This window comes from Haemorhous mexicanus, chromosome 5 (genome assembly GCF_027477595.1).
Source record: "Haemorhous mexicanus isolate bHaeMex1 chromosome 5, bHaeMex1.pri, whole genome shotgun sequence".
In the NCBI taxonomy this organism is placed as follows: Eukaryota; Metazoa; Chordata; class Aves; order Passeriformes; family Fringillidae; genus Haemorhous; species Haemorhous mexicanus.
This window is the reverse complement of record NC_082345.1, coordinates 27,787,561-27,806,650: the sequence shown is the minus strand read 5'-3', so window position 1 is coordinate 27,806,650 and position 19,090 is coordinate 27,787,561. Positions and strand designations below refer to the sequence as shown.

General features: G+C 46.7%; 1 protein-coding gene across 2 annotated transcripts; it reads left to right on the top strand.

Moving 5' to 3' along the window:
- Positions 1–8: 8 nt before the first annotated feature.
- NFAM1 (NFAT activating protein with ITAM motif 1) lies at positions 9–18,835 on the top strand. Of its 2 annotated transcripts, XM_059846569.1 has the most exons (7): positions 9–339; positions 1,895–3,822; positions 5,869–6,207; positions 7,259–7,368; positions 9,827–9,928; positions 14,470–14,556; positions 17,159–18,835. In XM_059846569.1, the coding sequence occupies exons 2-7, from the start codon at positions 3,768–3,770 to the stop codon at positions 17,216–17,218; spliced, it is 753 nt and encodes a 250-aa protein (XP_059702552.1). In that variant the 5' UTR covers positions 9–339; positions 1,895–3,767; the 3' UTR covers positions 17,219–18,835. The 2 variants fall into 2 exon arrangements, with proteins under 2 accessions (XP_059702552.1, XP_059702553.1); XM_059846570.1 differs by lacking the exon at positions 1,895–3,822 and having other exon boundaries at positions 10–339.
- Positions 18,836–19,090: the final 255 nt, after the last annotated feature.

Below are 19,090 nucleotides of genomic sequence, written 5' to 3'. Positions count from 1 at the left end.
TGCCCGCTCCGCCACCGCGGCACGGCCGGACCGGGCTCGGTGTGCGCGGCTCAGCCCCCCGCAGGGCGTGGGGGGGCTGCCCGGGGCAAGATATAACCCCCTGGATCAGGCGGACTTGGCCTCGCCTCAGCCCCAGGCCCGGCCAGGTAGATGTTCTTCTGGAAGTGTCACCCTGAGTAGGAGAAGCTCTCCCACCAAGCGGATTCCCGCTGGCCACAACTTGCCACACGAGGTGCCAGGGAAGGAGAACGGGTGGGATTCACCGCGAGGCTGAGGCACGGCCCCGAGAGTGCGTCAGGCCCGTGGTGGTAACTTAGTCCCTGGGAATCTTTCCAGCAGGTGAGCAGAGAAGAAGCAGGAGTGGGTGATTTCTAGGGCAGACTCGTTTTGCTGGTGAAAGGGAATTAGAGAACTGTCCCCTCCCTTCCCCATGGTGGTGTCAACACCTCTGATTTTCTGTTTTCCCGTTAAGTCACTGATCATTCTCTTCCCTACAGCATTTCAGTGGGTAGAAACGTAGTGAGGGCATTGGCAGCTTTTACCTCAGCATCATCTGCCTTGCTGAGAGGCACTCGACACACAACAGCGGTAAAAAGGCTGGCAGGAGTACGGTCCTGCTCATGCTGGCTCTGCTAGCGCTCCCGCTGCCAGACACAGGGAAACTCTATGCCTTGGAGTCTGGGGTTAGATGAGTCAAAGAGATTGTGAATCCTCAGAGGTGCACATGTTGCCACTGGCTGGCTTTCCAGCGATGGGGGTTTGAGCTGGTCTCTGACAAGGCAGCAAACCCAGAGCTGCCATGCTGGGGAATGCTCTGAAGCGCTCTGTGCAATCAGGCTCACTGAGCTGCTGCAGCTTTTCTGTGTGCCAGGCGGTGTTTCTCTTTTGGATGGTTGTGGTGTTAAACGCTTCAGCAATAAAGAGGCTTTGTTGTGGTCTCTGCAGCATGGCTTTTGCCTTGGCTAGCCCCAGCCTTTTTGTTTGAATGAATGCTTTCCCTGGAGTTGGCTGTGGGGGCATGTGTGGGCTCGTGTGTGTGCCTTGACTTGTGGGTGTACATTGGACACAGCTGTGAACAGGCGCTTCTGGTAGGTGCAGCACTTGCCCAAACTTGTTGTTCATGCGTGCCGGAACAATGTGCTTTTCCTCACGATTGGGAATGCTGGCCACTATTGTGGGCTTTTTAAAGTGCTTCAGTGAAATTAATATCCACTTTTCAGCTACAGGCAGAAACTGGCTTGAATCTACCCCAATCCTGTATTTAATTTCAGGAAGTGTCAGCATTCGCTGCATCAAAGGTAGGACCAAGCTGTACAGGTCCTGGCCAGTCAGTGCTGTGGTGGGTTTTTCAGCTGGCCAGGCTGTTCTCTCCTCATCATGCTGTAGGGACCGGCTCACGTGCACCAATGTACTGTATAATGCATGAGTGAAGGTCAGACAATGACCTGTTCCTTTGGAGCTTTTTAATTTATTTCCTTTGGCACAGGTATCCTGGTTAGTTCCACGTAAGTTTTGGGGCGATCAGTCCTGCTACTGGCTGGTAATAGCAACTCCCCAGCTTTTCCTCATCTTCCTCCCATTTATGTCTCCAGGGTTAAAACTCAGTTCAGAATCCCCAGACCAAATTGAATTAGAATTTAACATTCAAAGATTCAGGCTCCCTTTAGGCTCTAAGGAACAGAATGTCATCCTGTCTCGCAGTTAATAGCTGCTGGGTAGTCGTTTCAAAGCCATTTCTTTTCAGTGAGCTCTACCATAGCAAATCCCAGCAGTGAATGTATTTCTGGCCTGGCTGTGCCTTTAATCCCACAGCTGAGTCTTATGTGTGATCTCTTTTGAAATGCTCGATTTTTTTTTTCTTTTCTTTTTTTTTTTTTTTTTTTTTTAATTCCAGACAGGGATATTTCTAGGACTTGGCATTTCAAGTGGCAACAGGATTGTTTATAGGAAGGGAACAGAAAGGACGGAAGGATGATGTTGACCTAACAGCCCTACAAACCTACCGCACTTAATCCACTTATCACCCCGAATTCCTGAAGCAGATAAATGCTGATAACAGTTAAAACACATCACTGGCAGGAGCAGCATGTTCTGTCCTCTAGAAATACATCAATACTGGAAATTACAAAGCTGTGTGCTACCATGGGGATGAGCATGATATAAGAGCTGAGGAAGCCCTCACTATTCAGTGGAGTTCTTCCACAGGAAGGTAGTAAGCATCTGCTTCCTTCTCTCTCCCTGCCCCAACTACTCTGAGATGCTGTTCAGACCTGAGAAAGGCTTCTAAATACTGTTGTGACCCCAGAGCCACAGCTGCCTGATCTGTGCCTTCATATCTGAGATACCAAGTGGGCCCCAAGTGTCTTGTTACTGCTTTTGATTGTCCTTGCTGCTCAGCATTAAGACCTGTGAGGAGTGATTTCCAGCTGAGACCAGCCCCGTGCAGCTCACATCAGCATGTCTTGGGGAGAGGAGTTGGTTTTGGCTAATCTGAGCTAAACCTTCCCTGGAGGAGTGCAGCTGCTGCGCCAGCCTTGCAGAGCAACACAAAACCACTTTCTCCTCTCCCCATCTGCCAGGGCTCTCAGAGAGGTGTTGGAGCCATCCCTGGGCATCATGCAGCTACATGCCTCCCCCTGTGTCAAGACCCCTTCCTCCTGGGGACCTGTCCCAGGCTGAACAGGAGGAGTAATGCTGTAAACCAAAGGTTGTTTGGAGTAAACCTTGTTCCTACAAAGTCTGGAGGCATAAAACAACTGATGGTGCTTTTGAATACATGAAGCTTACAGGCTCATCTGCTGCCTGGGTCTTTCCCCACATGGCCATCCCCTACCAGTCTCTGCAGCACAGCACCCCATGTGAATGGGCACCCTTGAAGTTGCAGCAGAGGGCTTTCATGTGGACAGAGCAGTTATCTCACAAGAAGTGTGAAAAGAGGAAGCTGCCTAAAGAGAAGTGAAGACCTCTCAGCCACAGGAGTTTTTATGAGTCAGATGCTGCTCAGCTGTTGCATTGCAGATGTCTTAGCTAAAAACAAGCGTTCATTGAAAATCAAAGACTCTTCGTGAGTATAGGCGGCAGGAGCCTCCCACAAAACATGGTTTTTCTTCTTCAAAGAGCTCTCCTTAGATTTGCCTACAATAGATTACTTAAAGCTTGCCTGCATTGCGAAGCTGATTCAGAGCCAGCATGGTGTGGATCAGAAACAGTCCAGCTGTTCAGGATGAATTCGCTGTCCGGTTGTTCTCACTCTGTGAATATGAGTGCCTTCCTCTGAAGGGACCTAGTGAAGAAGTTGGCTGTGGAGGGCTATTTTATGGAGTCAGGGATACAGTAGAGCCTTTGCTCTGTACTGACTGCTCGTGTGTACTGGTTTTCTGTGTTGAAGGTGATCCTACACTTTGTGGAAGGTGACAAAGTTTGTTGTAAATGCATGCGATGTTTTACAGCCATCAGGAAGCAAAGCTCTGTGTGTTAAATTGCTTGTGGTCTAGTCTTTGGACACCCGCTGGTAGGTCTAACACCATCATTGTAGGACAGAGAAGTCAGCCCTGGCATGGGGAGGAGTCTGACCAAAAAGCAGAAGAGCTTGCATCTGCCAGGAACTGCTTGCCAAATGCAGTGTGTGTACATCTCGCCTGTCCCTTCGCAAACAGGAGGGGATCAGCCAGCTGCCCTGGCATGAAAATACCTGACAAACCCTCACCTCCTTTGCCTTTTGGATCTTTGTGTCTGGTTGTGTTCTTATAGCCTTTGACCTCCCCATCATGATCCCAAATCTAAAAGTCATCTTCCTGTTTCTTTGGTTGCTTCGGTGTGGAGGTAAACAAATATTTTCTTTTTAATTCCTATTGTTTACTCTCATGTTTTTCATATTAGAGCAGTTCCAGCTGCTATCTTTTGCTAATTTCCAGCGATCCCCTCTAGGAATTTGCACGCTGCTGCTATTTCTGTCTTTTAAGCATTTCAAAGCTAAGAGAGTGAATTCTCAAGAAAGGGGGAACATGGGAGAAGGGTTAGATAACCTAACTAAAATGGTTTGGCTTTTTCCTTGGTATGTTCTTTTCAACCTAGTGGGATTATACAAGAAGATGGATTTCTCCTCTGTTTTGTTACGGTAGTGCTTAGCTGTGTCTTATATAGAAACTGTATTCATGTGTGTTCTGCTGTATAGAGATGAGGAGAAGGATGATGAATGATTTTGAAAAATATGGCCCAGAATAAGCCACTTGGGTTATCACTCCCACAGTGTCTTTGGGATTTTGTTGCCACCTTTCTGTAATACTGTAACTAGTGTACACAGGACTGAGCGTGTCCCTGAGGACTGTACTGTATCTCAGTTGCTTTTACAGCCACGAACCTTTCTCTGGTGTTGTAACCTAAGCTCTTCCGTACTGTCAGGCTGTTGTCCCCAGCTGTGTGACGTGTAGAGAGTTTTCCTTAACATATGGTACTTCCCAGCAGTCCTTTCGGGGCAGTAGCTGTGCCCTCTCCCCATTGTTGTCCCCCACCACGAAACCTCAGTGCTCAGCATTCTGCAGTGCTAAGTCTGAGTTGCCTTTTCCAATGCCAGCTCCTGCTGTGCTGAGGTGACACTGCTGTTGTGATGCAGCGTTAGTCCATGGTGACAGAAAAGCAAGCCTGGCTGTGCTCTGGGACAGCTTTAATACCTTGTTATGAGCCTGTTCATAGATGCAGAACTCCAGGGAATCCCATCAAAAGCATAAATGGAAAAGCCTGCCCATCCCCTACTTTCTCTCTCTACCCTTTTTTCCCCTCTTTTCATGTCTCTGAAAGAATCCTTAATTTTGTGAGAAGACTTGTAAGTTTCTGGTTTCCTTTCTCAAAGAGCCTCCTCTTAAGTTGCTTTATATGTGGTGTTATATCAGTTGACAAATAAATAGATCCAGAGACTGCCTGATACTGAACACAGATTTCCCTGATAACCAAATAAGTCCTGTACCCCAGTGTCCTTACTAGCCTGTGGCTCACTCTTAGGTTTTTTCCTTTTCATTAAACAAAAGAGGGAGTGAACTGTGCTGTGGTTCCCCATCTTATTCGTTCTTTCTTTTAACTTCTGACATCACTGTCTACTGAGTTACAGTGATAGATCACTTTAAACTGGCTTGTGTGTATTAGGAGGAAGCATGAGAAGGGCATGCTCTCATCTCTGCCTAAGATACTGTCATGTATAAATACTCAAGATCTGCAGTCATCTGCAGATAGTTCCTGTAGCTAACATTGAGGCTTGTGCTTTGCTCCTGTTTTAGAGCAGCAAAGGTTTGGAGTGATTAAGCTGTGGCTTATTTCTCATGGCTCTGGTGCTGGCCCCTATACAGAATATGCAATCTCCTTCCTCACTCCCTATTCAGAAATACACAGCCTCACTGATAACACGTGCTTGTGTACAACACCTTCTCTGCCACAGAGCCATCCCACGGCCACACGTAGGTTCCCAAGCGTGGTTTATACATCAGGAGATGTCCAGCTAGCATTTATCTTGGAAAATTGCTTTCTGTTCACCTGCTGTAAATATGTTCAAACACCACTGCAAAATCAGTTCACTTCCTGCTTAATTTCCTGTCTTTCTGTGTGCTGCTGTTGTATGGAGGAGCTCACAAGAGAAAAGGGGAAGCCTGTGAATGCAGCAGGCTATCGTGGATCAGACAGCAATTACCCAAGAGATGTGGCAGATCACACAGGGCACATGCTCTGAATCACTCACCTTCTGACAAGGGCCAACACTGCGTGCTGTGGGTGTGCTTCCTGGTGTATGGTTATTTTCAGAGTCATCCTGTCTTTGGGGCAGCCATCCTCTCCTCACTAAAAGTGAGGTTAGGTGACTGCTAACAATTATTACCCTTACAGGGGGAAATGTCGATGTACAGCAGAAACCTCCAATCCAGGTTGGCTTGCTCAAGGAAGAAATATCCATCCCCTGTAAAGTCGTCTTCCCTTACATGCCAAAATACACCAAATTTTCAATCTCCTATTACTGGATTAATTCACTGGATCAGAAGACATCTATCTGTACAAGGGTGGAAAACGTAGCCATTCCTTCTGGAGAAGAGAATAAGACTGCTGCCTTATCTTACGACCACAGAATCATGCCACTTGAAAACACCTCTTATACTGGCACGTACTACTGCAATGTGAAATGGAATGATATCCAAAAAACAGGAAAGGGAGTATTTGTCCTTATTAGAGGTAAGTGAAAAACCAGAAAGTCAGTGCAGGAGGTTAAAAATCAGCTGTATCTGGCTATGGAAACCTGATCTTTGCTCTTTTTCTCTATCCACACATGCTATGAAGTCAGGTATGAATAATGCTTTATGGCCAATACTAATTGCCATCAGAGTTGAAATGCACTTGGCACAGGTGTTCTGCTGTTCCCAATGCATAGATGGGGACATGAAGAGGCAGTAATTTATATCTGCCCTGCCAGATGGGAATCAGGATCTATCTAGGGACCCTGAGCACTGGATCAGACAGTGCTTTTAGGTGTCAGTGTTCAGGAGACAGTGTGTTTTGTCCTTCAGCAGTGTGACAGAGGCAGCTGATAAGGTCACTCAATAGGGTGCTTGCTGTTACCACATGTACAGATTCAGCATGCTCAGTTTTAGGGACTCATGAACAGGTTATGGCCTCACCAACATGCCTCCCTCTTTTCCATTTGGTACAGGGAGTTGGTTGGTCAGTTAATGAGCACACTGGAAAGGAGTGGAAAGCTTGATGCAACATAAGAAGAATGTTAAAGAAAAGTAATAAGGAAGTGCACGCTGCTGAGTGGCTGGATGTGCATTAATGGCTGTTGGATATGAAGAACTTGTTAATGCAAATGCAAAGAGTTAATGATTTTAATGTAAATGCTGTGATGAAGTCAGAGCTTTGCTGTACTGGTCAGAGGATACCTGCAGTACCCATCCTCCCAGTTCGTGTGGCTTCTGTGCATTCCACCACCTGTCTTTCTGCTCCTATCACAAAAAGACCTCTGCCAGCCTCTATCTACCAAATTTTTTGTCTCATATCACCTCCTTTTGTGAAGTGGAGCTGCTTATACCCTGCATCTTCTGTATGATTCTGCAGCTGCACTCTACTCTCTTTTCAGTCAGAGTACGTTTTGAAGGGTATGTGCATTTCTGCCACTATATTCTGCACTCCTGTATTTTAGTTTTCTCAAGGCTCTTTCCAGGCTTAAAAATACAGCAGGGTTGTAGCTTCCACTCACACTGTGAACCTTTTGCCTTCTTTCTCACAGATACAGGATACATAAATACCTCTTACGGCTGGGAAATCCTCGTTACCCTTACTGTTCTTCTGGCTGTATTGAGCATCACTGCAACAGCTCTGCTTCTGTGGAAAAGAAAGGCAAGTAATAACCAAATAAAAAGCAATACCTGATGCACTCTAGGAATTAATTCAATTTTTTTCTAACTTGGCTGAATTGGAAGTCTCCATGCTGAAATTTTCCATGCTGGGTGTCTGATCCAGTTTACTTTCTTAAGTTTTTCTGAGAAGAAAAGATTACAGGAAAGACAAAACGAGTAAGTGATTTGCCCATTAAAGAAATTCTGGCAATCATTTTGACTACAGCATGCTTTGCTTTAGAGCAAGGATTTGACACTGGGCAAGAAGGCACACTAGCATTGTGCTGGCCATGAGAATATTCAAGGAGATGTAGCCTTGTGATGGGATTTTGGAAAATTGCAGTTTGTGCATACTCAGTCATGACTTTTGACAATTTACCAGTTCGGTTGCCTAAAACCCCTGTGAAGGGGCCAGTTAGACAAGTAATGTCCTGTGCACCTGAGCAAATCTGTTACAACCCTGATGGCAGGACTTTCCCTATTTCTAATCCTCTTTCAAGATGGAGGTTACTCTTTCAAGGAGACTGCAGCTGCATTCCTGAGCTCAGGCACCATAGCAAAAAAAACTCTGCAGTGTGATGGGGATGGGGACCAAAGCCTTGGGCATCTGTTTGGCAGAGAAAACATTGAGACAGAGTGAGAGGGGAAGGTCACGGCAAGGATCCCAAGGAAGGTTGTGTGAAAATTAAAAAACTGGGAAAAACAACAACAACAAAAAGATACAGGGATGAGGATCAGACTATACAATCTCCAGAGACACCTTCCATTAGCAGTGGTTTCGTGAGGCTGGAAGAATGAGCCTCAGGGGGAAACTGGAACTGGAATCGAGTGAGGAAGCAGTAGGAGGGTCTTAAGACTGGATTGACAGAGCCTCTTGGGTGAGCAGAGTAGTGTCCCAGGTTGGGACCAGCTGGGTAAGGAAGTGGAATCTGGGAAGCTGAGAGCAAAGGGGATACCAGGAGTGGCGAAGAAAGGATTTGAAGAGTGGGAGAAGAAAAGCCAAATGCAGAGTTAGAAGATCTGGATGAGATGGATCTTGTGGAAAAAACATCTGGAGTCGTGATATTGGAATCCCTGTTGTTTGGGGAAAACCTACTGCTTCTAGTACTGTCACCCTCAGGTGTTCCAACAGCATCAGCTGCATTCTTCCAGAGATCTCAAGGCTGGCCTAAAAATACCCTTACATCTACTAGAATGGAATTTGGGATTGTTGGTTTCTAGGTAGAGTGTGCCCCATAACTCCTTGAAGCTGCTCTCTGCCACAACAGTGGACTCTGTGCATGCTCTTTTATGTGGAGGCTGTGCTGTGTGTACAGTCCTTCGACTCCAAGGAGCATCAGGTTTCAGCACACACAGTCAGAGATCATGAGGCTGGAAACAGAATGGCAGCAGCTGGCAGCCCAGCTAATCTCGTGAGACTTACCTTGCAGGCAGTCTGATGTGGGGGAGGAGTGTGAGAGGCAAAGGGAGTTGGCTGGAGACAGACCCATGTCTGTTTGCCTAGAGAATGTCTCTGTGGGGATGAGGAGGGGAGGCACTGTCACAACTCACCAATTGGCATCTCTGGGTTTTGAGGTGGGCCAGTGAATCTCAGACTTATGGCCTCTCCTTGGGGTCTGAAGAGATTGTGCAGTCATTACATTTGCCCTCCTGCAGAACGCAGCCCATATTTCTCACCACAGCTTGCTCAGACCTGCTGGTTTAAAAATGTTTATCTTTAAGAGAAGCTATTTAGCATCCTCCTTAGTTACTAATGGACTGGAAAGCAGTTTGTCGTTTTCATGTGATGTGAATATAATCATCCCACTTCTTTCTGAATTAGAACAGAGATACTTAGCAAAGCCTTCTGCCTTTTCTGCCTCTTCTCTTGCTTGCTGAGCAGGGCTAACCCTTCTCCGTGTGTGCATGGAATGTTTTCAAGGAGAACTCATCTGATGCAAGAAACATTCAGACGAAGGGACCTTCTTCCTTCAACTCCATGCTGGACTTGTGCATCCATGTATCACTGACTAGGTGTCACCATTAATGATTGTCTGGTGCTCTTCTGTAGACTCTTTGTATTAGGAAAAGCTTCCCTGCCAAATCCTGATAAAAGTAATTGCATTTTGCCTCTCTGAAATTCCTCTCTGCACTATGACCAGTGCCCTGCTTTACTCTCTGTCCTATAGCCTTGGTCACCCTTCAGCCAGTAAGGTTTCGGTGGTGAAAGTGCTTTATATGTACACACAGAGCCCAGTTCTCCTTTCCACTGCTCCAGTGTAAGTCACTGGATTCTACACTTAACCATGCAGTGAGGAAAGTAACCAGCACATGTTGTACAGACCTGCCAACACTCTTTCTTGTGGAAGCATTCAGGAGGTGTACAAACAGCTGGCTTTGATTTGACACTGGTATTCATTTTAGCTTTGGGGGCATGTGGTTTTCTCCAAATGTGTCATTTGGTGTCTTGTCCTGAGCAGGTGTTTTGCCCTAGAAGGAACCAGCCAAATATCCTGAGACAGAAGGTGGACACACAGCTCCCTTCAGCCAGCCCACCAACACTACCTCCTCCTGTCTATGATGTGAGTACCAGAATCACCCTTCATCTCTTCTGTCCGCATCATGGTACAACCCTTCCTTTCCCTGCCATGCTACAGACGATGCCAGTGTCATGATGTGAAGCAGTACCTTTGTACCAACCTGCTCTTGGTGACCTTTCCCTGATTAGCTTCTCTCAGGACTGGGTGTGTCTCCATCCTAGTTCCAGTCATGGCCTCCCCAATGCCCCAGCCTTGCCCCATGCCCTCCTGAGCAGCACCTTTCCCTCGGCCAGCAGCACAGAGCAGCAAATGTGGGGCCAGGGAGGGTTCCTGGCGGAAGAGGTACAAGGGTCTCCAAAAGTCAGGAAGGAAGAGGGACTCTCAGCCCCACTTTGTACTGCAGTGTCATGAGGGCATGGCCTTCCCAGCTGGAGAATGATGCCTCAGGAAAGGGGCAGAGACATGATACCCTGACCAACCCCCACCTGTTTTGGGCCTCTGCTGTGACACCTTCTCTGGTGTCACAGACCACTGCAGTCCTGAGCAGAACACTAGCTAGCAAGGGGAAATGGGAAAGGAGAAAGTAAGGGGAGTTGTTTTTTTGTTTTTTGTTTTTTTTTTTTTTATCATTTCCCTTTTCATTGTATAGCATCTCCTTTTCCATTTCCCAAACTGCTCCTACTCTTTGAGCCCAGTAGCTGCAGTGTCATAGGCAGTAGGATTGAAGTGTCTCACCTGAAATGTCAGGCTAGACCTCAGCTACCTCAAGTAACCATGACTCCTAATCCCTGTCAACCTGTCCAGCTCCATTTTATGTGGATTCCTTTTTCTCCCTTTACTCCCATGGGATTGCTGCTCCACTAAGGAAAGGGCTTGGGTTTATTTTTTCTTGCGATCTGTGGGACCAACAAGGAGGAATAAAATGAAAGTGAGTAGAGAAGGATGTTGCCTGAATATTAGGAAACCTTTCTGTCTGTGAGGTCTATAAGGGCTGGAAAAGTCTCTCCAAGGAAAACCTGTGAGCTCTGCTGCATTAATCATTTAAACTAAACAAAGCGAAGCTCTGGAGAGTGTACTACAGAGAGGAGCAAAGATCTGCCAGGGAGGCAGGAGACCGGATCAGGGGCAGATACTTTCAAGAGGATGGGCCTGCCCCTTCTCATTCTCACTCGGGGGGGGGGGGGGGGGCACCATTTTGTGTCCCTTTAATTTTTGGAGTAGCAGTTTAAAAGAGAGCACTATGTATTGTATGTGATATGTTTATTCTGGGCAAAAGGCAATGCTTTGGGTAAAGAGGTTGCAGGTTATAAACCTTTTCATTTGTATCAAGTAATTTCTTTTTAATTCAGGCTTATAAAAATCCGAATGGGTAGTTTCCTGCTGAAGTGGATGATTTCTGCAAGGAGACAAAAAAAAAATCAAATCCATTTCTCGCTCAGTCGGTCTCGTCATGCATCCTTAGCTCCATCTTAATTACATGTTTCATCATGTTATTCTGTTCAGGCTCCACTAAGGCTAATATAGCAAGCCAGCAGAGCCAGCCTTAGGCACAGGCAATCCCAGGAGCTGGCTGAGCCCCTGTGCTTGCAGGAGCCCTATGGACCTGGCCCAAGCAGCCTTCCTGTGAAGCCTGTTAACCACCCACCAGCTGTTCAGGGCTCCTGGCCAGCCTGGTGTGCCAGGCAGGTGGCTTGGCCCTCTTTGGCAGGACTGCAAGCAGCCTGGGACCATCTCCTGCATGCTGGGGGGTATGAGTCTGCCCACGGGAGTTTCCTGCTGTGGAGCAACTGCAGTGGGGGGGTGGGGCTCAAAGCAGCAACTCCTGCTCCAGACGAGGCACAGGCTGAGAGCAGGGCTGTGATGTGGAGAGCAGCAAGCACGGCCCTGCAAGGCATAATGGGCAGGGGGGGAGAGAGGGTGAGAGCCCCGGGATGGAAACCTGCATTGGAGAGGCCCTCAGGACAGATGAAGGGAATAGAAAGCTGACAAACCTTACTTCCTTTGAATGATAACTCTGGTGCTCCACAGCTAAATTTTACTGGGGCTCTGCATGGTGTAAACTCAGCCCTGCAAACTGTGTTTGAAACTAGGTGAGTTGTGAAAATCTCTTGGTGGGTGTTGAACTCGGTGCTTAATTCATGGGGAAGGGAAAAATCTGTGATCAGCATTGTGGAAATCTAAGGCAAGGAAAAAAAGGAAGGACAAGTGAGAAGTAGCTCCCAGTGATGAGATAAAGAAGGAGGTCAGAGGTCAGGGGCTGGCCAGGAGACCAGCACATGCTAGCTATGTTGTCTGTGTGGGAAATGCAAGAGCTTGGAGTTTGGAGGGAGGTGAGGCCAGGGAAGCACAATGTCCTCCCTCCCTGAAGCTGGGAGCAGAAGCAAGAGGAGGCAGCACTGGACATCAAAGTAACAGATGCTGTTAGAACTGGCTGGCACAGCTCATTAAATGCTCTGTGTTATCTTAGATGGTATCAAGGCTCATCCCTGGTGTGGGAGGGGTCCTAACACCTTCTGCAAAGCTGTCCTGCTGAACATTCCTGGGAGAAAATACCTTCCCCAGTGGCTCTTCTAGGTGCCACTATGTATTTTGTGGTCCCTGGGGGTGGCTGTATGCAGTGAAAAGCATACAAGGTAGAAGAATTCTGATAATGAGGGGGCAGCCGGGAACCCACTTTGTGCTCTCTATACTGCCTTCCTTGGCCTCTCTGTCCTCCTGCAGCTGTAGAGTAGCTCTACCTCACTGCACTGCCCAGAACCAAACCTGTATATCCTCTGACTTCCAGTTTAGCTGCTCAGTTAACAAGCAGCTTGGAAATAACAATCTGAGGGACTTGCTTCATCTGCTTTACACTACAAACAAGCTTTTTTGAGCAGCAAACAGAACTCCTGCAGTGCAGGTGCAGTCATGTTCCAGAGCACAGGAGCTTTTCCAGGTGTGAGGGAGACAGGAGGCTGTTCAGGGATAGGAAGGCATCTGTCAGCAGGGAGGAGAGTGGCCTGTGTGCCTTCACTGTGACGGTAGCAGGTGATCAGCGACCACGTAAAAGTAATTAACTTGCAAATGGTGGTTGGAGACACCAGCTCTCCAACTGACCGAAAAGGACCAGCATTGTTAACAGCCTGCATGGAAAGAAGGCATGTGGAGGGAAGGGAATCTTTTCTGGCAGTTAAACACCTTGCTTGCAAATAGCTTCAGACTGGAGTAGAGAAAGAGGCTGCCTGTCCTGCTAAGGGGACATGGAGCCAGGCTTCTGGAAGCTCAGCACACAAGACTGGGTCCTCACTGTGAGCATCACAAAGAGAATTGAAAATGAGTGGGGGGAAATAGCATTTTCTGTGTGCACATGTGCACATGCAAATGGTGGGGATGTCTGAGCAGGCAAAGTAGGTTTTTGGGAGCAGGAAGCAGACAGATGAAATAATTTGACTGTTTCCAGAGTAGCAGTGGGAATGTGAGAGCCGTGTGGTGCCCCATTCACTCTGGCCAACCCATGTTGAAGTGCCTGTTTATTCCAAGGCTCATTCCCCAGTGCTGCTTCTGTATCCTCTGGCCCTGTTCAAAGCACTGTCCTGCTGGCCATGATCCTTAAAGATGCTGAGTGTTTGCAAATCTGCATGAAATTATGAGGGTTCAAGTGATTGGCAGCTCCCAATGAAGCCTCCTTGTTTTACTCATCCTTCTCACTGCATTACAGGGTGCCTCCCTCTCTCCATTAATACCATCTGCCCCTCTTGCAGCCAGAGCTCCTCCCATCTTCCTGTTGCCAGAGAAACAGCCACCTTGGCAACCTGCTGTCATCCTTGAAACACACATGGAAAAGTCCTCATGATTGTTATGTTTGATCCTTCAGGCAGATCTGGAATATCACTCAAACTGACATGCACCTCCTGTGACACGATTACCTGGGGGACAACGGGTGCATATGCATGCAGGGCGTGTGTGTGTGTTTCTCTGTGTAGCTGAGTGGGACCATGGTAATATTTGAGGGCCTGGGAGCATATGTATTTTTTTTATTATTCTTTGCTCACTCAAAGAAGAAAGGAGAGTTCTGGCTTGGGAAAAAAAAAACAAACCAACAGACAATAAACAGAAATTGTATTCATTTTCTATAGCTTCTGTGCTTCAGGACCCCCAGCCTCTCCTGTTTTCTCACCTTTGTGTCCCCTGAATAAACATGAACAAGAACTTGTGCTTGTCAGGCACCTACACAGTCTTGGGTTGTGCAGAGCACTGCCTCTTACCTGTGGTTTCCCTGGTGCACAGTTTGCATTCTGGGACAATTTTGGAGCAGAGGGAGGCAGGGGCATTGGCATTCTTCTCCACTGCCTTATACAGGGTAGCCAGCATCAAAGCCTGTCTCTGTAAGCCTGAAAAAAAGATGATGATGCAGCTGCACTGTAGGGATTTCAGAGGAAAATGATTTTCTGTTTGCCCAAGGTCAGGAACTGCAAAATTTTGGAGATGGCAGAGGTCCCTAAATAATGTTAAGGATGATATGGGGAGCAACCCAGTGGGTAATTAGTTATCTTAAACCTAAGTATTTTTTTTGACACATACTTTCTTTTCTCTTCTCTGTGCAGACCCTGGATGTGCAGCAAGTTGATGTGTATTCTAGCCTTGAAAACAGCACAAGCAACCCATCACACAGAAAGAATCCTCCAGGGAAGGTAAGGGCCAGGACCATGTTCTTGGAAAGTTCCCATATGCCCTGGGCACCTGGGGGAAGAAACTCCACACAATCTCATGACCTAGCAGGCAGTAAATGTGTCTGCAGTCCCACCAAAAGGGGAGAATGAGATGTGACATGCACTTACCAGCTGGACTGCACGTGTAGCCTCTCTTCCCTCTTCCAGCAGAACCCTGGCTCCTGCAGCTCTGCCAGTTCTGGCATTCACAGTTTTGTGCAGATGCTTTGCTGTGTGTGACGTATGCTGAAAGGCACTGAGGGGTTTGGCATCACTGTTCCCTCTGAACAAGACAGGTATTCATGAAAAGTTTGGCAGGTGCTGGTCCTGTTATTGCCCTTTCCAGATTATTTAGGCAGCTGAGACATCCTCTGGGCTGAAGGAATCTGTGCACCAGCAGCAGACCCTGAACACAACTTTCCTCTCACCACCATTAGGCACCTGAGAGCCATTTCATGGTAGCAGAAGCTAAGATGGTCTGAGCAGAGGCTTATACAGTCTCTGCTGGGAGCTCTGGTGCTCAGGAAAAGGCAGTGTGGATATGTTTTGGACTTGGATCTTCTTGTTGGGCTGAGAATTATGAATGAGAGACAAGGAACTAAATTCACTTGCAGTGAAAATAGAGGCAACTAGGAATATGCAGGTGTAAATCAGTTGTGGGGGCCACATGAAGCAGACCAGAGGCCCACACAGCCTTCTGCCCTGCCTTTGGCAGGCATCAGCTGTTTCATATGGACAAAACTTGCATCAGGCACCCCAGGGAGCATTTCCTTCCTGTCCTCAGAACCTGATTTTTCTTTTCTTCTCCAGACCTCTTATCTGCTTAAAAAAATATATCCTCTTCCAGTGCTAGAAAATGTTCCTGGAAAACATCTGCTGCTCTCTCCCATTAATGTTCTTTTGGGGAGAGTTTCCGTGGTTGCACCAGCCCTCTCTTTCATGAAGGACACGTGTCCAAGACATTTTCACAACTCCCACCTTTTAGGAAAAGGTGGTCTAAAATCAAGCAGCCCCACTTTGTGTCAGAGCTACTTGCTGTGTGGTCTGGTCCCATGGCCACTGGCCTCCTGCAGTTACTGCTGTGACACCACTGTGGTGGTGGTAGCAAAAGCAGTGGCAGGCTCCTGGTTGTTGAGGGGACGGATGGGTTGTTCTGTATGGGCTTGTCTTATCTGATCCACTGGAAAAGACAGCATCCCTGCATTTGTGTTTTGCTGCATTTTGAATTATTTGGATAGGGGCCTTCTTTCTGATCCTGTTTATTCTTCTGTATACCTTTACCAGCTGCTCCCTCCGAAATGATTCTGTCTGGATGGTAAGCTGAAGTATGTGTGGGGTTTTTCCCTACCAGGGAGCTGTCTAGGCTGTGCTGAGTTGCTTGTGTGTGGCCCACACCATTCAGCTGTTGCTTGGAGGGACAGAGGGTCTGTAAAACAGAGCAGCAGCAAAGCAACAGCAGAGGAGCATCTGCGTGTGAGTGGGTCTGGCATTGACAGCCTCAGCCAGGGTGGGGTAGAGGTCAAAGTAGAGATGGGAGAGAGGAGAAGAAAGCAGAGAGGGGATGGGATGAACTCTCACACTGAGAACAGACAACTCCAAGTGTCCTCAGTTCTTGTGCTGGTCTGGAGGAAGGGAAGTGTGAGTGGCAGGATCCCATGAGCTCAGCACTGGAGAGTTTGCACTATCCACTATGGTTGCAAGCACTTTGCTCAGCTTCCCTCAGTCATCCTGGGCTGTGACCACTTGAGACACTTGTCCTCCAGCTGTCTTTGCCCGACTATAGGAGGGTGATTTCCCTAAGAGTGAGACTTGTGGGTCAGTGGATTTGGCCTGTGAGTGGGAGCTGAGATTGCTGAACAGTGGCTCACTCTGCTTCAGAGGGTCCAGCCCAACCCTTGCTGTGGGAGGCTGCACAACTGAGGGGGAGCTGTAAAGGGAACCAGGGCAGAAAGCCTCTGAAAAGAGCATTTGCATACTGTCACTCTGGACTGGTGGGCAGTTTGGATAGCAAGGGGTTAATCCTGCATGCTTTGGAGGTGCCTCCACTCAGCACTTTTGTAGTGTTTCCCTTTGGTGGTGGCAACAGAGAAAATGCTAGTATAGGTAGGGCTTAGTTCAGCCGGTGGCATTTTAGCTGCTTGCTGTGTAACCTTGCTTACAGCAGGCCTGTGCCACACAGCACTTAAAATATCAGTCTGTCAGCGCCTTGTCTACACAAGGAACGGTCGTGAGGAATAGACTCAACTGTTGAAGAAACAGGATTGAGGAGGTCAGGGAATTCCTCCTTCACAGAATCCAAAGTGATTTATTTTCTTACTGAGTCCAATTTTCCCTCCCCTCCGTGTCTGACAGTTTTTTTGGGGAAGAGTGACTAGGAAAGGAGGCATCTTTATCCCTTGGGCTGGATTAGTCACGTTCATCTCTGGTGGAGCAGCATTTCTCACTGTAGTGGCTTCTGTTTCAGCAGATCACTTATAGCCATTTCTAACAGAACAAACGTCAGCGTCTGCTTATTAAGAGTTAATTCATCATCTTTTGAATAATTTTCCTCCATTTATTTTTTCTCCTTTTCATCATTCTGCAGACACCTAAGAAGCAAGAAACTCTAGAAGAATCCTCTGATACATTGTATGAGAATATCTAGCAGGGAAGATACCTGACCCTATGTGGACCAGACATCTTTCTGTATGGCAGAGCTACTCTCTCACATCCCTGATGAGATGCAGATACGTGGAGAGATCCACACTGACTTCAGAGCACAACCACGAGGGAATTGTGAACCCCTTGCCCCTTCTAAACTGCCCTTCATTAACAACAGAATGTATCTGTTGAAATCCCTCGGGGCTCAGTCTGCATTGATGCAGCAAAGCTATTTTGCAGCAAAGCTGTTTGCTGCAAAAGAAAAGCTGCTTTTGTCAAGCACTTATCTTGGGAATGGGCAATCTGTGAAGGTTTCTCTCACCTGCCCCGGCTGAAATACTTAACTGTTGATCCTCTGCAAGTGGTGAAACAATCCGGAGGCTTCCCTGCTTGCTGGCTTGATGTTCCAATCCTGACCTGCAGCCTCCCGTCTGATCCTGTGCTTGTGGCTTTGCTGAAATGGCCATCAGGACTTCATGCATAGTTTAATCAGATCCAAGCATCCACCTGCCCATTTCCCTTTCTCGGGAACCCCACAGCAAACAGCTTTCTCATAATCTGCTAATCCCATCAAGTAGTCACAGATGCCTGCTGTGACCTTACTGGGGTGACTCAAATCAGTGCCTCTAAGAAAATGCTTCCCCTTCAGCAATATCAGCAGTACACGGTAAGGACTGGATGCACCGATGGAGATAAAGGTGGAGAAAAGGAACACAGAAAATATCCCTTCCTGACAACATGTCTCAGTGACAGTGCCTATTCCAGAACAAAAAAGAGGAACAAAGAGGTGGGAATGTGAGGAAACTCCCTCGCTGGGGCTGCTTAAGCCAGGCGGGCCAAGTTCTTTCTCCCCTGTCAGCTGGAACTTGCCTACCATTTGTGTTGATGCATATTCTGGTCCTGATAGGGAAGGAGTTACATTAAATAGCTGAATAACATGATCAAACCAGCAGATGAAAAAGCTGAGGCTGTTTTATCTCATATTAGAAAACAACAATGAAATAACAACCAAACAAAACCAACCCAAAATAAGAATATGCAGCATAACTTGAGAGGAATTGTAGAAAACCTCTTTAAAGGAGAAGATCAAATTAAAATTGAGCTCCAGGGTCATAGGACCCTCTCTAGCTGAAGATAATGTTGCTATGTATCAGAGATAGAGGCTGTGGAAAATGTCTCCGGGCCCTCCAACCTTCCTATACCATGTTTAAAGAGATAATCCTCTTATTGCTTTGCTCTTTTTATTAGAAAAGATTTCAAACATGCAATTTGGACTTTCTTTAACCACAGAAAAATGTTTTTTCTCTTCCCAGCACTGAGGAATTCGTTTCAGAAAAGGCAACGAATGGACAGCATGTCTTATTAGATCCATTTATAATTTGTTAAGTGATCACAGCAATTATAAATATTTTTGAAGTAAAAAGTTTTACATTTTACTACTATGACCAGGAAATATTTGTGTTCACAGAAGAATTTACAGAGGATTGTACAGGTATAACAATTCCTTTCCTTAACAAATTTGAAGAAATGATAAGATGAATTATAAATATGTTGCAGTGTGGCAATAAAATATTCAGCAGATGCTGGTGGATTAGATGAAAAGTAAAAACTTTCAAAACAATGATGCCTAGGTTTTGTGTTTTGTTTTTTAAATTTTATAAATGTTAAAAATACTGGATGCCACTGGAAATTTCCTGGCAAGGATTTCTCTTTGGAGTGAGTTGATTTGTCTTGTGTTTCTGTTACCTTTTAAAGTAGTGTGTTTCTTACATTTATGCCTGAACAATTCTATATTAAAAAGCTGAAGCTGTTTAAAATAAAACATGAGAGAAAGAACAGTATTTGGAATGGAAAATGCTATTCTAGAACAGTCAGT

Bases quoted from the DNA above. Each gene is read 5' to 3' on its own strand.
- NFAM1 (XM_059846569.1), top strand. From the start codon at position 3,768: ATGATCCCAAATCTAAAAGTCATCTTCCTGTTTCTTTGGTTGCTTCGG. The intron at 3,823-5,868 runs GTAAACAAATAT...TTACCCTTACAG, and splicing joins TTGGTTGCTTCGGTGTGGAG to GGGGAAATGTCGATGTACAG. The intron at 6,208-7,258 runs GTAAGTGAAAAA...TCTTTCTCACAG, and splicing joins AGTATTTGTCCTTATTAGAG to ATACAGGATACATAAATACC.